General features: G+C 39.4%; 1 protein-coding gene across 1 annotated transcript; it reads right to left on the reverse strand.

Moving 5' to 3' along the window:
* Positions 1 to 1,483: 1,483 nt before the first annotated feature.
* Positions 1,484 to 7,841, reverse strand: mad2l1 (MAD2 mitotic arrest deficient-like 1 (yeast)). Its single transcript, XM_042512530.2, has 5 exons — positions 7,668 to 7,841; positions 5,997 to 6,143; positions 4,396 to 4,516; positions 2,155 to 2,258; positions 1,484 to 2,032 (listed from the first exon to the last, which is right to left on the reverse strand). Exons 1-5 carry the CDS (start codon positions 7,729 to 7,731, stop codon positions 1,860 to 1,862), a joined length of 609 nt encoding a protein of 202 aa, XP_042368464.1. The 5' UTR covers positions 7,732 to 7,841; the 3' UTR covers positions 1,484 to 1,859.
* Positions 7,842 to 19,934: the final 12,093 nt, after the last annotated feature.

Here is a 19,934-nt window from a genome sequence, read left to right on the forward strand (position 1 = left end):
GAATGGAGCTTAGAACATGAAATCATTTATGAAAACCTGAGATTTACCCACCAACAGGACAATGTCCCTAAGCACACAGCTTAATAACGCAGGACTGGCTCAGGCACAGCTCCGTAAATCTCAATTGGCCCAGCTAGAGCCTGGACTTAAACCCAATCAAACATCACTGGAGAGTCCTGAAAGTGGCTGTCCACTGCTGGTCCCCATCCAACCTGACAGCGCTTGAGAGGATTTGAGGCTGTATTGCTGCAGTGTCTGAATATTTATGCCAATGTGATAACTCAGTTTTTTTCTTTTTTATAAATTTGCAAAGAATTCTAAAGTCCTGTTTTTCTTTTTAGAAATGCTCTGAACAAATCCAAACTAGGATTGGGTAGTGCCAATAGTAGCACCAAGTCCAAGTTTCACTGTCAATACTGGCAGGGCTGCAAACTCCAGTGTGCTGAAGTTGTGAACATAACTCCAAACCTTGCTTCATCATTTTTAGTGTCTCCGCTGCTGCAGGGCTTGTAGTAGTTAAAAAGGAAATAATGCACAAATAATTATTACTTGTCTGTCATACAGATGATTTTTCATTAAATTCATATTGTGCATACAAAAAGAAAGAAATAAAATCCCTAGCTCATTAGTAGTATGTGTGCCCTTCAAGCTTACTGTGGACTGCAGCTCAAACATCTTATGTTACAGTAACCGAAAAGTTTTAACATAAACATGAGGTCATGTAGGCACCTGCCTTAACCCTTTAAAACCTGGAGCAACATCACTTTTCTTGTGCTGCTTTCAGATGTCATTCACAAGTATTTTAAACTTCAAACTCTGAGCAAATAGGTGCAATTTTTTTCAGCATAATGGGAAAAATGTTACGCAAATTGTGGGGAAATTGTAGATTGATAAAAATTATTTTTAAATTGCTAGGGATTGTTATAAAATTCGAATAATTTTCAAGCACTTTTGCGTGTCTTCTTAAAAAAAACATTTGCACTTTAGTAGATGAGCATGCTCATAAGGCTCATTTGTATCAGTGGTTGTGTTTGTGCCTTTTTTAAGTGTCCAGGACTGAAAAACATGTTGCGTGCTGCCTGACCTCTGTGCTTCTAAAATATTAAATATCTATTATTTCTTTTCTGCTTTAGTCTCCAGGTTGTTAAGGTTGAGAATTACTGTTTTTAGAAATCTGTTTTGTTGCATGTAAATGAGAGGGCATTACATCAGTGAGGTTTTTTGTTAGATAAGAGATGTGAGGGTGTCAGCTGCAGGTGAGACGCTGTAATATGCCGATATATTATGAAGAAATGTTCCACATCTGCAGCTGTTGACACCACTGAACATTGTGAGCCAAGTTAATGCTATGTCCCCTTAAAGAATTTAACTTATTCACTATGTGTTCTGTTTACTGTTCAACAAACCCACACATAATCACATGAAACCAACCAGGGACTGTGCTGCACTGCCACCTTCTGGACAAAAGCAGTAACACAAAACCTCCTTAGCGAAAGACATTTATTTGACATTTTATAAAAGTTTAACATATAAACCACTAGCTTCTAAAACAGAGTTTAACAACTTTAGAGAAAGGGGAAACAATAATAAAGAGACAGTTGGTCCTGATAGACAGATCACTGCTTCAGAGAAATATTTACATCAGTGGAGACAGAGCAGGTGCTGTTACACACTCACAAGACAAGTGAGACAAAGTGAATATGTGAAAAGGATGACAGGAGGACACAGAGTACAGAAGGCTGAGGACAGAGACGCAGACAGTGAGGTAGGACAGGGCTCTGTAAAATCTGTTTTCTATACGGGGCAGTGGTTGGTGTGTACAGCACGTAGGATGGCGGGGGGGGGCTTGGTTTACACATTTAAGCTGAGTCAGTCCTCTTGTAGGCCACCATGCTGTTCACCTTGTGGATGGAGGTGGTGAAGGAGCGAAGACGCACCTCCTCTGATTGGTCAATGATCTGTGGCCCAGACTCTTCCCACTTCTCAGGGACCACTAGGTCCTTGTCTGTGTAGACAAGGAGGTCAAATGCACCTGGAGAGGAGGGGGCAAAGGTCAGAGTGTCAAAGGATCAGTCAACTAACAATTTACTCAAATGCCCATAATCCAGAACTGAAACTCAGAGCAATGCGCTGAACAGAGATGAGGTTACTCACAGGGCGTCTCCAGCAGCGGCAGGAAAGTAACCGTGGCTGTGATCTGTCTGATAACTGAGCGGATCTCATCCTGAATGGTCTTAATGGACTTCTCTCTGGGAGCACTGGGTGACACATAAGAAGTGAGTTAACATGCATGATCTGAAGCAAGTGTACATACACACTCAGTATGTTTCCATGCAGTTTAGTGGAGCTACAGTTAAGCTCGATTAGGCCATTTAACTGGACTACTGTCCTTGCCCCAGTATACAAGCGTTGGGGGAGAATCCATTTATTGAAGGAAGTATATCTGACTCCACCACAGCAGGTGGAGATATGCCCTCTTTCAGCTAGTTCCTATTGGACCTTTTTCCTGTTGACCTATTACGTCACATCCCAAACAAGTTGGCAAGTGACAAACGGGTTGCATGTGCAAGGTGACATGGACAACTTTTCAGCACTGTAAATTTCGTACATACTCTGCCCTCTACTTTTTACTTTTGTCTTGTTTAATTTTCATTGCTTATTCTTTTTCTTTTGTTTTCGCAGCTTTTTTTTTATGAATTTATGCTGTTCGACTTCCAGGTCAAAGCCCAGTGCAAGGTATATGGAGCAAGTGCAGCACACCAAGGCCATTTCAGTTTCGACTGAGGTGTATACATGAAAGAGTAAATTGGCCCCCAACCGCATTATCTAGGTGTGTTAGTCCATTGTTTTCACTTTTCTTCATAAATTATATATATATATATATATATATATATATATATATATATATATATATATATATATATGCTAGGACTGTAAAGCAGGCAAGTAAGATAGTGGTACAGTTTAGTAGTTTAAATGACTTATTTAATAAGCAAGTGCTCAAAAAAGCATCAGTCAGGCTTTTACCATCTGGCCTACACCTAAGCACATCTGTTGCAAAAAAAAAAAAACAGGTATAAAATTCTTTCATTCTTGTCTCAATTCATGCTTTGAATGCTAATAGCAGAAGGAGGTAACTGCTCCAGTGTCCATTACCTGTGATGATGACTATGAATGATGATGATGATATGGTGACAGTTACAGTACATATTGTATTGTAGTATGTTGATGATGACAATGATAGGGTGAAAGTAACAGTACATACTGTATTGCAGTGATGACGATGTTGATGTAAGAGTGGCAGTAGCAGTGCATACTGTAGTTGTGAGCTATATTGCAGCATCGGCCTTGTGGTACCGGTCCTGATGCTGCATTACTGTAACTGTCATGACCTGTGATAGTGATGTATACTACATCGGAAATGGTTTACATTACTAGGAGTTGTTTGTCATGTTTGATGCTCAGCAAATAAATAAGTGTCCACCAGAACTCACATTTTTATTGTATTATTATTTTGTGTTTTGTTTTTAGTTTTCAGTTCTGCAGTAATGATACACACACACACACACACACACACACAGACACACATACATACATATACATACATACATATATATATATATTGCATTATTTGGTTTTCCCTACTGTGCTGAAAAATAAAAACAAAACATATTAAAAATAAAATAAAAATGCATGACCCCAAATCCAAGGTACATGCTGAACCACAAATTTTGTGTACAGTTACACCCCCAGTGCTCATGGTAATGAAGGCACATGTCACCTAGTTTAACAGTGTGGCTCACTGGTGTGAAAGGAAGAAGTTATATCAGACTGTAGACACACATGCAGTATTGTTAGCAGACATTCACCCTTAGTTTGGCTCTGCATATGGCATTTAGTGACAAGAAAAAGAAAAAACAGAATATCACCAGACTAAATCAAGCTGTGCAGCTCTGACAGATGAGGCATGACGCCATCTGCTGGAGTCTCAGACTCTGACTTGCTGCTAACATAAAGACCCAAATTGTATTCTGAAAACTTAACCTTTAAATATTAGAAATCCATAAAAAGGGGTGCCTGGTGGCTCGGTGGATAGAGCTGCACCCCATGCTGTGTGCTCCCTGCAGCAGCTGAGGGTTCAAATCCAGCCTTGGCCCTTTGCTGCATGTCTCCCCCTCCCTCTCCCCCTTTTACACTCACACTGTCCTGTCAATTAAAGGCAATAATGCCCAAAAAAATAATCTAAAAAAGAAAAAAAAGATTAAAAAAAAAAAAGAAATCCTTAAAAAATCTTTATTTCATTTGTTGCTAAACTGAAAGTAGAAAGTAGGAAATACTGTTAAACTTTTTTGAAAGCTGCTCTTTCAAAGTCAAGCAGACAGTAGAGGAGCTGACCTGCTCTCCTTGGCTGATTTGTCACACTCGATGTCAAACTGCCATCTCTCCAGCACCTCGTTGGTTTCCAGACATGTGATCACCAACACCAGCTTCTGCACTGTGCACTCAAATAGCCACTCTGCAACACACACAACAAATACATTCAGTGAATTAAACCCTGACACTGAACTGTCAGGATGGGATTGAAACATAACCCTTCTTCAGTCAATAACCTCAGGCAGAGGTCAAATTTCCTTCATCAATCTGTTTCCTGTTCTTTTAAAAACATTTGTCTATTTAGTCATAGGTTAAAATAACAAATTAATAAATACAATAAAGAAAATATTACAGTTATGCTTGTGCTAAGGGTGTCACAATATACCACTATTGATAGAAACCCTGTGTAACCCTGTGACGCTGTGATTTTTGGAGATTAAATTATTCTTTTGGCAGATGAATCAATAATTAAAATAGGCATTAGTGTGGGTGGAATCTATACCTGACCCAAAGCCAGGAAAACATAAGGTTTGGGGTCAGCTTCAGCCTATTTTGCTGCATAAAGCTCCATGATCAGGGTGGTTTCAGGTTTGTTTGCATGTATTTATTTATTTCATTTTTTTAATGTTTGGCATTTAGAAATGTTTCATGTTGACTGTACCAAATGTGTCAACATGTGCCATGTTCAGCATGCACATATGCAATGCCCAACGGGGAAAGTGAGAGAAACTGCAGACAATGTGTTGCATTAGCGCGGCCGGCCAACTGTCACTAATTAATGAAATAAAGCAATAAATTGGAAGAACAGGTCAGATTCAGTCAGGCTTAAAGACATGACGTATTTCCACTGAATACATGGCTCTACAAATCTCGCTCACTTGGAACAGTTTGTTTTTGTTTATTTTTTAAGTCAGACTTGTGGATAGTATCTGGTACTTTTTTGGTACCACCTCAGTTGAGTTCCCAAGCAAGCTGAGCAGATACTAGAGGGTGGAGTTAAACCACTGATTGGTTAGAGAGAACACAAGTGCAACACAAAACAATCGTCAACAACCTGCCATTTTTAAATAGCCACGCTACAGCCAACGGAAACCGCAATTGTTAGATTCACTCACTGCAGATTTTAAAAATGCCAGCCGTAAAATCTTCACTGTACAATTCACAAAGTGTAGACATCCCCCCGTGTGCTTGCTGATGAAAGAATTCAGCGAGTGTCGCAGTCAGCTGAGAATAACCCCTACACTGAGGGTGTACTATCTGCAGTGGAATACGACATAAGAAAAAGTACTGATACCAAAAGTGAGTTGAGTGTTACAAGCTGAACCCTGCAGTAGAAATGCACCCGAGCAGAAATGTAATCAACATTAGGGAAACAGAGCAACTGTCCTCTTGTGGGTGTTTGGGGAGGATTAATGGGATACCCAGCAAAATAAAACTCAGATGAGTTCAAAATGACTTCATTAAGTTCTCCATTGCCTCTTTGAATGTGAAACAAGAACAGCAGGAGACCATGAAATAGGGTTTTTTTTAACAGGGTTAACTCTGCGCACTGTTTTGTCCCCACCTACAGTGATAATCCTGCTAGGAAAAAAGGCTGTTAAGAAGCAAGCCGCTGAGGCTACCTTTGAGTTGAGACACCACATTGGTCAGGTAGTTCTTCAGTTTGAGATCAGTGGTGAGCTGCAGGCTCATGTCATAGTGGGTGACTCTGGTGAATGTCTCCGGAGGATAGATGCCCCGCTGGTAAAGAATGCTGTTGATACCAAATGCTGTGGTGGAGAGGGTGAATCACAGAGAGGATAAAACTTTAGCGAGTCAAGAACAGTCAAACAGGATTCACAGTGGAGCTACAGAAAAGAAACAAAAATACAAGTCAATTAGATAATGCTATTGCATTATCTAATTGACTTGAGTTTGGGGTGGAGGATATATTGTATCGATGCAGAGTATCTTCTTCTTTTTTTTTACATATATTAATAATATTACAAGTGCATATTGATCTTTTGATAGCCTTCTAGAACAATAAAACAAGGGATGATAACAATTCATCTATGATCAATAAATTGGTTGTTAAGAATTTAATCAATCGTGAAATGTAATTGTTCATTTGATAGTTCATGCAATGCTGTCAAAGTATATGCAATATATTGTGCAAATGATCTAACTAAGAGCAAGTAAGATAAACAGACTGGAAACTTTATCATGTTAGGTAACGCAGATGGTGACATTTTTTTCCTTCGAGGACATATTTAGCATTTGACTGAAGGCAATAAATCCCTATATCACATTATATTTTATAGCAATACTCTGCATATAACAACATTTAAAAAAAATTGTTGCATAAAAAGTGCAATAATATTGTATGGTGACTATCATGATAATGTTGTATTATGAGATCTCTAGTGATTCCTACTCCTAATATACAATGTGACAACAACCCCTAAAAATGTATGGGGGTGAATGATAATATACAGTAGAAGTAATTAACAACTAATTAAAAACACATTTAATTATAGAGATCTTACCGGTTAGGTGTAGATAAAGTGTAGGCTACAGGCAACTGACATATACATAATTAAAGTTAACATGCAGGATACCAGTTTTTCTGTATTTTACTTCTGTTTCCACTTTGAACAGGGCTCCTTCAGCTTGAGGCAAGTGACTTTTTAATGCCACGTGGAATTAAATTTAAGACCAACTTTACAGTAGCCAATATCAAAGAAAAAAAAACATGTACTGACATCAATTACAAAAGGTTAAGGGAGAATTGTATTTTATTTTATAAATATGTACAACGTTGGAAAGTGACCTTCACCTCTCCCGATGTGTTAACGTAATCTAGTCTTCTGTTGAACTCCGCATAACTTTATTTGACACAACAAACCGCACCTATCTCTACACGCATAACAGCCAGCTGTAAAGTGTTCTTCTGTAAAGGTTTTTGTTTTTACTTCTAATCTTATTTAAGTTTAGTAACATTTGTTTTCGGTAGTAACTCTACAGTCCATGCTGGGTGAGACTGCTGCACTGTGAACACGATTTAGCTTGAAATAATTAATAAAAAAATCACAAAACACAACAGACGTAGTTTGGTCGGCTATATGTTTAAATGAACAAGGGAGTCTCAGCTCTAAACACAATGTTCAGGTATTGTACTGGAGTTGCTGAGTGTAAGTAACCCAGACACTGCACAGGCCCAGCACCGTTCGCATGTTAGCATGTCTGCTGCGAGTCTGCGTGTCGAAAGCGTTAAAACGACCTGAAACACAAACACCAAGAATGTAAATACTTACAGAAGAACTCGGCCACAAGCTCTGCGCTTCCCTTCAGAGTAATTCCTTTCAGTGTGCTGGTCATTTTCTTACACTTTTGGTTTTATTCTTTATAATGAACCCTTATTGTTTGTTTTCTGTCTGGGTTTCAACTACCCGCCGTTCGGTTTGAAATTTGTCCCCTCCCTCCACACTATTGCGCGTGCGCGGAGGATTACGGCGCACAGTTGATGACGTGTCAACTTGCGCTTGCATTTTGCTTGCACTAGAGGGCGGTGCGCGTTAATATTTTTCTTTGGATCATTTTCTAGGACGTTAACATTTGTTAACATTTTAAATGGACATATTTAACTGTATGAATTAACCCTTAAACACTGGGAGAAGGTAATGAGCAACAAAAGAAGACATGACCCAATAATAAATAAGCAATAAGTAAAAATGTATAAGAAAAATACCTGAAAATTAGTCAATTTCTTTTTTCTTTAAAAAATGTAACATAATTTTAAATATGTAATCATATTGATTTACTATAAATATATTTTCCACAACTTCCCTGGACATTTCCCCCTATTTTCTTTTTCTTTTTTCCCTATACATTATTCCCTAGCATTCTGAAAATAATTCTATATCTACTCATCTCTTGCATTTTATGGAACATTTCTTAGCAAGTTGCTCATTGCTTTTCCCCCATGTGTTTGAAAGGAAACACATCAATTTGCTCAGGGTTCAAAGGGTTAAACGTGAAAGGCATCTAAAAGCAGAACAAGAAAAGTGATGATGCTCTAGGTCAAAGGGTCAGATTTTTGAATTGTAAAAATTATTGTTGGATAACAGTCTTAGTTTGTATGAGGATTGAGTCACACAGTATCGCCTCAGAAAAAAGGGACAAATTCATTCCAAAAGTGTGCAAATAAAAATTAAACTATTGAAAGGTGGCAGTCAATATTTTATAACAGAGCTCTGGGACATCAGCATTTGGCAAAATACAGTTTGAATAGACTGAACATTGTTCTAATAGGGTCATTAATATAACATTGTAAAACAAAAAGTAATCACTGTGTTCATCACAGGATGCCTGTTATTTATTTATTTATTTATTTTTTTAATTTTTAAAAGTGGAATATGAGCCTGTGTGCTTTGGGAATTCACATTTAACGCTTTTGAATTACATGATGGGATTGTAACACACAGCCACACAACAACAGTCAATAAATACACAGGAAGTTGTGCAAACTGAACTCCATTTAGCAGTGTGGGTTGTTTTGTGGACATTTTTAACTTCAGCCTACAGCTTCCCGAGCCAACTGTTGTAACAATCCACAAGTGAACTCAAACGACCGTCATTTAACAAGTCTCTGCTGGTCTGAACTGCCACCTCTTTGGATTAATATCAAATGACCTCAGCACCACAGTCATGTTTCAGGGCAGAGACTGGTGGCACTGGCATCAGCCCCCCCCAAAGAAATGCTGTTCTCTCTGTATGGCCTCAGGAAGATATCCTTCTTTTGCATTTTCTCTGTAATGATAATATAAATGTTGATATACATGCTTTTGTTTGTATTGTTTTGTTCAGAGAACCTCAAGTCTAGTTATCATCTATATAAAAGAAGTGAAGAGATCGGTGGATAGAGCGGGCGCCCAATGTACAGAGGCTATGTCCTTGCTGCAGTGGCCATGGATTGAGTTCCAGCCATGGCCCTTTGCTGCATGTCGCCGCCCCCCTTTCCCCCTTTCACACTCAAGCTAAATTAATGGCACGAAAGCCCCAAAAATAATACTGTTAAAAAATTAAAATAAAAAAAAGATATTGTGCTTTCATTAAACTGCAGAAAGCCTGATCAGCCATTCAGTTGTCCAGCTCTGATTTGATGCTGGCTGCTCCCCAATCACAAAAGATGTTTTGGTGAATTAGCAAAAGATGAAACAACTGACCATGTTAGCTCTGTGAGAGCTGTGAGTTTGAAAGCCTCAAGGTACCTGATGCCTTAAACCCTTCAGTGAAGTTTTCTATCCAAGTCTGGACACTCCTTATTGAGCCAGCTGAATCCTTCAGTGCAATTCATTTCACAAACTACATTTGGATGTTACCAATACACATTGTAAAGTTGACATAGTACTGTATTAGCAGAGGTGTAGGTTTGATTTCAGGAGTGAAAAGACACAAGTACAAAGTACAAAGAAAGAATCTCAAGCGTGTCTACAAGGCTCCTCCATCACACTCAATTGTTAAGCTGGTCATTGGATTCTGAGTCTGATATTAGTTGAAGTGTTCTGCCTTGGTGAATAGTACAACACGCTGAATGTGTGCCGACTTGTCAGCTGGTCATCAGTTTCACACACTGACATGTGCTTCATGTGCACATTTGGCTCTCACAATATAGCGTGCGAAACATTACTTCAGTCCTCACTCACAGCCTGGGAAGGTGTGTCTGTAGCATAGCTATTTACATATGGACAGCACAGAAAGTTATGAAATTCTGTCTCTACACATTCCTGTCCTATGGGTGCTATGTTTGTCCTACTTGGAGCTGACTGGCTGCTGTGATGGGCATTCAGCGCAGGGCCAGCTGGACCCGTGCCTCGTGTTCTCTGGCACTGCAAATGCAACAGCTGGAGCTCTGCAATGAATTCTCATGTCTCATTCACACACACACACACACACACACACACACACACACAAACATTCCTGCATTCTTGTACACAAACCAAATGTGAATGTATTGCACATACACGCACACACACACACACACACACACACACACACACACACACACACACACACACACACACACACACACAAACTGTGTTCATAAACTTAGTGTTGAAGATATGACCTTTTCTATGATTTCAGGACGTTCAGGACATTTCTATGATTTTGCACATTTTTTGGACTTTAGGCATCTCTTTAGGATTTTAGGACATCTCTGGGATTTTAGGATGTTTTTAAGATTTTAGAACATTTGTAGGATTTTGGGACATTTGTAGGATTTGAGGACAATAGGGTATCACCCAGGACCTCTGTCAGGGGTTAGGAGGGATCCTCCACTGGCACTTTTTGTGATAAGCAAGCGCTATTTTTATGCTGTTTTAGGCACTCCGTCACCTAAAAGTACAAAAAATCAGTTCCCAGTGTGAATCACTTCATATTTGTTGTGAATTAGAAAATGGTTGGGGGACCACCTGGCTCCCTATTAGGGGCCAAATTTGGCTCCCGGCCCGTAAGTGTACTCTTACTGATCTACAGCCTAGGAACAAGTGGTTTGTGTCACTCTGATGAGAAAAACCTGTTGTCTGTTATTAAAAACCTCTCTGTCAGTGGACCCATGGCTTTTAGCATGTGAATTTATTGTAAGCACCTCAACTTCATCAGTCTGAACCTTTTTAAAAAAACTTTTCTTGTGAAGTCCCTGGTTGCGTTTGTCTAAAAAAGACCTTCCATCCTTCCATGAGTTCCTTCCTATTACTAGTGAGTTTATATAACGGCCTACAGCCCCATTAGAGATGATCCAAACATGCTGGCCCCAACCTCTAACAGATAGCCCTCCAGAGTAAATAAGGTCTAACTGATGGTGGGAGGGATGAGACCATACTCAGTCATTGACAAGCCACCTGCACTATATCCACATGTGATAACTCCTCCCTGCACATGCACAGATCTCTCCGAGGATTGTTTGAGTTCAGAATGACTGCAAGCTATAGCAGAACAAACAGCACACACATAGCAGAGGGGGAAGGAAACTTGTTTTATTGCTTTTTGCAAGGACAGAGATGAAGTCTTAAAGTTGCACTCTACATTGTTTTAATAAAAGCAATACCAGGGCCACATCCACACTGAAATGGCCAACATTGAGCGACAGTCGACTGTGGGCTTGGTGTGTTAAGTGCCATAACACATGTGCCTACCTTTTGGTTGAGAAACATGAACTTCTTGAGAGAAACCAGCTTCTCCACACAAAACAATTTGGGCCAATTTTGACCCGGACATTCAACAGAAACAGCTACATGTTATCTCACTGAAACCATTAACATAACATTAGATGATGGCAAAGTTGTAGGAGCAGTATTATAGACCTGATAAAGGCCTTTGATACTGTAAATCATAACTTATTTTTACTTTTCTGGAAATTTGTGAGCAATGTGTCAAAATTAATAGTTCAATACCTTTTTTTTTAAACTGTTATTTTGGAGTACCGCATGGCTCTTTTGCCTACTCATTAACAAGCTGCCAGACTGCTGTTAAGGTGTTTGTTGCCAGATATATGCTGATGATGTAATCATATATATATCATGAAAGACCCCACGACAAGCTGCAGATTTACTGAATAGGCAATTGGTCGGTGTCTCAAAGTGGTTAAAAATAATTTCTTAATTTTGAGCTGTGCAAAAACTGTTACCATGTGCTTTTCTACAGGGCACAAGACATGATGATTTTACAAAAACTAAATACAGAAATACAGGGAGTAAATGATTTCAAATATCTAGTTGTTTTGAATTCGAAATTAAAATTTGAAGCACACATTAGCAACGTGTCCAAGACCATTAATCTAATCTAAAGACTAATCTTAACTGCCTTTGGCTTTTAAGATCATTTCTATCAATTAAAGCTGCCGAACTATACATGCATGCCATGATTTTGTCACATTTCTCTAATTGTGTAACACTCTGGAGCCAGGCCACTCAGACTTGATTTTGCCTCTAGGGCCGAAGTTAATGCTCACTTTGCTGAAAAATCAAGTCTCCTCTGTGCTTCCTAACTAGGAACTGGAAGCTAAAGCAGGAAAGTTATCTTGCTCTGTTTTCCATAGGACCAACATTTGAGGCTGTGGGCATGTTCATAGTTATCATGGGATTCAGAGCTAGGTCTGATTTGTAAATTACATATTATCACTTTAGATGACAAATCCAGAACAACAACTCAAGTATACTGTTGAATTCAGAGCAGTTCTCAATTGCTTGTCTCAAACGTGTCTATACCATGTTATATGACATGCTACTTCAGTACGGTTAGATATAAAATATAGCTGGGACCACTACAGAAAAATTCAGATGTGCATTTATCATCCTCAAATTGTTAGACAGTACATCTGACTACCCTTATTACAATTTGACCACAAATTAGCAAAAATATGGACCTAGTATAGTTGGGATCAATGCGATACTATCATTTGCTTAGTGCGAGAATTAGCATGGAAGGTCAGATGGAATAATCAACCAGGGTCCAGAGTGTATATATATATATATATATATATATATATATATATATATTGACTCACACACCTTGAAGCCTTGACACAAAGTAACTGCTCTGGAGATGGTTAAAACAGAAGTCTGCTGGCAGAAAGACGGGACAATTCAGGATCAGACCCCTGGTGCAAAAAGAATGGAATGCAGGTATCATTTGACTGATGACGTTTTGATACCACTTGGTACTGAGTTGTTCTGGTCAATACCTTAATGGTACTGAGCACTGATACCCCACCCTAGTGACCACTGAAGTCAATTTTTTTTTTATTTATAGAGCCCATTATCACAAAACATGGTTTGCCTCAGAGGGCTTTACAGTCTACAACATCCCTCTGCCCTTAGACCTTCACATCACCCAAGGAAAAACTCCCGAAAAAAGAACTCCTGTAACAGGGGAAAAAAAAGGAAGCAACCTCAAGAAGAGCTGTAGAGAATGATGAGGGATCCCTCTTCCAGGACAGACACAATGCAATAGATATCGTAAATAACAAATGAAATACAATCATGGCAAAAGGAAAGAGAAAGAGAGATGGGAGGAGAGAGGGAGAGATGTTGAGGGAGATGATAACAGTCTCATGCATATGTTGATAGGGAGTTGTCCAAAGGCAAGATCACGGCATTGGCGTGACCAGGACCAGACCACGATCAGGGTGAGCAGGGGGTACAGTATCTGTGTAGCCACAGCACGAGCACAACCAAAGGCAGGGTCACAGCATCAGCACAGCTATCACCATGATTAGGCACAGCCAAGGTTACAGCCAGGATCCGGGAAAACTAGGAAACAAGGGAGCAGGAATGCTCCGGAGAGGCAACAGGATTAGCGTAGTGCAGTTCATTAGACCCAGGCTCCGTAATCGCGAGCCCCAGGTAGTGACAGTACCACATGGCTATCACAGATGCAAGGCTAAGCTAAACTACTGAGGCTAAGCTAGGCTTGCAAACAGCTGTCACAGATATAAGGCTAAGCTTAGCAGTAAGGGTAATGCAGTAAACAGACATGCATGATTTTCAGATGAGGGGAGTAAGAGAAGGAAAAAGAGCTCAGTGTATCATAGGAAGTCGCCCGGCAGATTAAACCTATGTCAGCCTAACTATGGGCTGGTCCAGGCAACCTGAGCCAGCCCTAATTATAAACTTTATCAAAGAGGAAGGTCTTAAGTCTACTCTTAAAAGTGCAAACGGTGTCTGCTTCCCTGACTGAACTGAAAGATGGTTCCATAGGAGAGGAGCGTGGTAGCTGAAGGCTCTGGTCCCTATCCTACTTTTGGAAACTTTGGGAAACTGAAGCAATGCAAACTTTAAGTTTGGCCAATGCAGTCAGTCTTTGGTCCAAATTTAGGCTGATATGAGAGATATGAGAGATGTACTCTAACAATCCAATGAATCTTGGCTAATGCAGCAGTATTGTTTAAATCATAAATATTTATACAGGATGTCAGCTGGGTATCATTTGCGCCTGCAGACTTTTGTATGGATGTAAGATTTTCATGAAGTGGAGAGAAACTAGAATGGAAAACCTTGTGAAAAATATTGTAATAACAATAAAACTAGTGTGGGTGCAGCTTATGCTATTTGTCTTTTCAGTATTTGCATTCAGACTTCTCTATTCCCCATCGGCACCTTCTCTCCCACCTTAGCTCCATGCCATCTCCATCCCCCCTGCAACATGATCCTTCCACTGCAAGGTTCCAGGACAGTTTGTCCTCACCACGTCAGCCATGATTTGACCTCATCTTTCCTGTCCGCCTGCACTGCTCTCTTTTGGCAACAGAAAGCTGAGATCGTGCAGATTCATCGGACAGCTGTCATTTATTCTACATGCGTGTATGGAGGTGTGTGTGCACTATTCTTCCATCCAAGGATCAAATGTGCAGACATGCACTAAAAGTCAAAAGGATCCTTAAAATAAGATCAACTCTGACAATTCTTACTTCATTAAGGAGCCAGATCTGGAATCCAATGGAATATTTACACAAACATGTTGTGCACCCGAACAAGGACTTTAAGTAGTATGTCAAATTACAGAAAATATTTAGTTCTTTCAGTTAAATTTAGAATCTACATCAGATTTAGAAAAGGTTAGAGGTTAAGGTTAGGTATTTAGCGCTAAAGGTTAGTGTTAGGATTCAGGGTTAACAGTTCGATATGCCTGACACAAACTATTTTGTATGACCCCTCACCTGACCTCACCTTAAAGTGATAAGTCTATGTAAATATTTGTAAAATAGTTACTCAGAGGCAGCATGAAAAGCTTACTCTCATATAGAAGGTTTCCATCCATTGTTTATGGGCATTTTCAATTGCAGAAATTAAAAAATAAAAAATAAAAAAAAGAAAAAGTTCAAATTTTGCCAAAACATTTTTACACTGGGAAAATTTTTGTGTCCATTAAAACAAAATCCCCAAATAAATCATCATCATGATGTACATAAGGAATGTGAGATATTTGTCAGTTGAGCCTCCACTGTTGTGAAGACATTTAGTGGCAGGTGAAAACAGATATGTTTGGACCAATAAGGAGACAGTAACATTTCTCATATTGATTAATGAAACAAACACATGCTTTTCCTCTACAGGGTCCTCCATTATTTGAGGTCTGAGTGGCATTTTTCATGTCTTTATGCTGATGATAGCTGCAGCCAGAGGCTTTTTCTGATTTCAGGTTCGATTTGTCTGTCTGTCCCATTGTGAACGCAATATCTTAAAAATGCCTTGAGGGAATTTCTTTAAATTTGGCACAAACATCTAATTGGACCAGGAGGGGAGACACGTGGTCAGATACTAAATTGGTGACACTGTAAACTGTGCTGATTTTAGGGATCTTCTGTGCTGCTGGGGGGAATATCTGTCTGAAGCATTCACGTTTTCACAGACAACAACCACAACCCTGTGGTGGTAATTCTAGTTTAATTTTATCATCTTGTCACACAATCTGCTTCTGCAATGATTTAATAGCAACCAACTTGAGAATTAGCACCACCAGCTCTCTTTCTTGTTACATAATGGTATAAAAAAAGGAAACTGATTCACATTCTTTGCTGATTTTCTGAAAATTTGGTTAATATTTGTGCGACATTAAGCTGAAAACTTAGCTAGAACCCTCTCCTTGCTGCATGCCCATTTGCACATCCTGGAGGGCATTTGTCTTGTTGTGCTCACTTGTAGGTATAGAAAGTGACGTAAGTAGCTATGTGTAGTTGCTTGTTGGTTTCAAAGGATTAGGCAAATTGTCTGGGGCCTTGGACAAGCCATGTAGCCAGAAACAGTTCTCACAAGTATACCGACAATAAGTCTTTATTTGTATTTCTGCATTTGCTGACAAAAGCAATAGTCTAAACAAACATCTTTACCTTTGACAGCTTCTTTATTTGTTTTTCATCCAGCAGCAGTGAAATGATTTTATGGCTTTTTAAGAGTTTCTAGTGTATATTATCAGGGGGCTAATGCTGCAAAAGGATACTTCTCTTACATTTTCTTGACTCATTCATCACATCTACATAGAGTCTTATTACAAACATTTCCCACTATGTTTTAATTTGCAGGAGCATAGGATTTGATAACTTTTCAGTATTTGCTGGTGTGTTTTTCTCTCCAGATCTTTCTTTCTCATTACGAATGGAGGTATTTCTATGCACATCTTGGCCTTAGAGGACTTTCCAGCAGCCCTGGTAGTCATATTTCCCATTCATGGTCATATTTTTATACCTGCACCATCCCGGGGCGAACAGTGATTTATACATGCGGCCCTCGTTTCTGTTGACGACCCCGATAAATGTTTCATGACAAACACATCTGCTGAGCTCGGAGGGTATGGACGGACAGAGAAGGGGGGAGGAACGGGAGGAAGAGGCAGGGCCAGGAGTTCCTCAGCTCTTCTGGCACATCTGTCTTTCTTCCGTCCCTGCAGCGCTGACGCAATCGTGCGGGCACACAAACACTCACTCACAAAAACACTTTCAGCTGGCTCTGTTTAGCCACGCTGCCTGCATGTGGATTACTGGATCTCCCAATGTGCTTGCCTTCATTTAATAGCAGCTTTGGTGCAGAACGGAATGATGTTTCTGTGGCCGAGTTTCAGACAAGCAAATATGGCCCTTAACAATAATCAATGAAAATATGCGTTGAATAATGTCTGCTTTTTGTCTGACGCTGTTCTCCAAAGCTTCTTATAGCAGAGCAGTTTATCCATTTGACAACGTATGAATCTTTCAACATAAGCCAAACTAAATAGCTGTAATATTAACTGTGATTTGCTTATTATTTGAGGTTTTGATACATATGATGATGACTAACAAGTTTAAGTCTGTCTCCAGCTTTTGCCACAACATCACTGGATAGAATGCACAACATCTGCCTCCACAACTCCACACATTTTTAGCATTAGCTGCCCAAAGCAGAATTAAACCGCTAACTCTTGTAGACCATTAAAGCCATCTGAGCTATAAGCAGGAGTTTATCTCATTATTAATAAAGTCATATGTAGAGGTTTTGCATCAATAAACATCACAATCATTTTGAGTATAATTATCAAAAACAAATGAGAACATCACTGTTAGCCTTTACTGGTCTGCGTCATGAATGTGCACTGTATGAGACTGTCCTCCTCCAGAGGACTGCCACATAGGCAGTTCTTATAAGCAGAAATTCCAACTCATATTTCTTATATATGGAAGCAAAGAAGGAAATCATGGGATGTAAGTTTAAGAGTGAGTAAGTCTGCTTCAGGTGGGACAGCCTGTTCTTAATCCAAACTTATCAAATACCACTACTTTTGCAGTTCTTTTGGTGTAAGATCCCAACACCAAAAGCCACTTTTAGCGGCTATATGATAAGCTGGTGGACAGCCAGACGGCACCTGACACATCCACATGACACGCAGCGGGATGGTGTCAGGTTGAAACACATAATATAAGGAACACCAAGGTGGATGGATCAAACAAACCCCAGACTTTTATGTAGGAGTCTGGTGTTCACTTTTCATCTAAATGTGAGGGGGGGTCCCACACCTTACCATGTGCATCCTGCAAATATCGCACAGTGTGATGTGGTAGACAAAAAAAATTCACAATGTGCAGGGACCAAGACATCTCTCTAACGTCAATAGTGCTTAAATTTAAATGTAACTATAAGATTTCCCGCTTTTAAGGTTAATATATTTGTAGAATTAACATCACATCATTGACATCATGGTAGCATGAAACTAATGAGCAGACAAAGAAGGATACTTAGAGCTTAATATGTAGACATGGAAGCTATTGCAAAGTGACAATATGTGATGACTTCAGATGAGAACACGATGCACACAACTAAAGAACAATTACTTCCCTCTATTCTCTGTAGCTGCTTCTCCTGCTCAGGGCTGCAGGAGAGTTAAAGTTTATCCTAGAATGCTGCAGGCAGAGGCAGGGTACACCTTACAGTCTGTTACAGTGTAAGCACACATTAACAATGATGAGATTTATCAATTTTCTTCTGTGTCTTAGAAAAGGGTAATGGGTTCAATATTTTATTAAAAGAGAATCCTGGCATGTTTCATCATTGTGCATTCCCCATTAATGTGGCCATTATTGGTGTGCTACCTGTGCCCTCACTACAGTTGTAGAGATCAGGGGACACAAAGCTTAGTTTGTTGATAACTGCCCATTGAGTGTGTGTTCATGCTAGAGACACCATGCAGTTTACTTCAACCACTGTCAGACACACTGCAACTGAGCTTCTTATTGATTTGGATATTGGCTTATTATTGATATAAAAAGGAGTGACTCTTGCTCTAAATCTAGTACATGATAGGGTTTCAATGTATGTTTGTTTACTTTCAGTGCTCTGTGCATTTTCCGTTATATGTTGGACTAATGTCTCAATCACATATCCATAGATCCACCATACCCTGAGCTGCACACACACACACACACACACACACACACACACACACGCACACACACACACACACACACACAACCATGTTATCATTGCGGTGTTGTGTATCCAGTGAGTGAGCGTGCGGCTGTGAAAAAGCTCTTTTCAGCACACTTCATGTATGGTGAAAGAGAGTCAGTGTGCCGCGCAGAAACACTGCTCATTTATTTGTGTCAGGGCGACCTGCCTGACACACACACAAGCACACACACACACACAGACACACACACACAGGCCACGTGCAAACACACATACTTATATACACACTGACTACAGCCCAAAGCTCACCTCACACACCTCCAACCTGGACCAGCATGCACTGGGGTGGCTAAAAATAGTTCAGGGGGTGCACTGTGGGCTTCCTTTGTGGAGGGCTGGTTGGGACGTTATTAAAAAAAGTGGAGGTGTAATTAACCCCCCATCACTACACCCCCACACCATGACCATCAGTTAGCCCTCTGCCCCACCAGGGCTTTACTGACCCACTTTTATTCACAATATCACATCATACATTAATTTGGATTTCCTTCGCCTACTGTTTAATATTTCATTTGTATTGTATTTTATCCACATTTAAAATGAACATTTTAATCCATTGAAATTGGGTTGATTTCTTTCAAAAGCATGCAAAGAAGGCTCTAATCCATCTTTTGTGTACATACTATTCTATTACTTAATTATTATTATGTGTACATACCTTATTTCCTCTATGTACATACTTATTTTATTACTTATTTATTGTTATTGTTATTGTTATTTTCTTTGTTACATTTCACTTTTCTTTTTTCATGCTGCTGTAACATTTGGAATTTCCCCCAATGGGGGATCAATAAAGGAATATTCTATTCTATTCTATTCTAAGGCAAGGGGCACCAAAAGAAGAAATTCCCCCAAAAATTGCAAGAAATTATTTGAAAAGTACAAGAAAATTACCTGAAGATCAGTGGAAAAATAACTAAAAAAAAATAAAGCTAAAAAACAAAAAAGAAAGTTACCTAAACTTTTTTTTAGTATAATTGTATAGTAATTCTGTAACATCATTTTGAACTTGTAATTATCATAATTATAAATCTAGTATTGTAGTATGGATTTTGTCTGTTTATTGGTGTTCTGTTTTTCTGCATTTTA

The sequence above is a fragment of the Plectropomus leopardus genome, chromosome 23 (genome assembly GCF_026936395.1).
Source record: "Plectropomus leopardus strain MGB_pleo_1.0 chromosome 23, ASM2693639v1, whole genome shotgun sequence".
NCBI lineage: Eukaryota > Metazoa > Chordata > Actinopteri > Perciformes > Serranidae > Plectropomus > Plectropomus leopardus.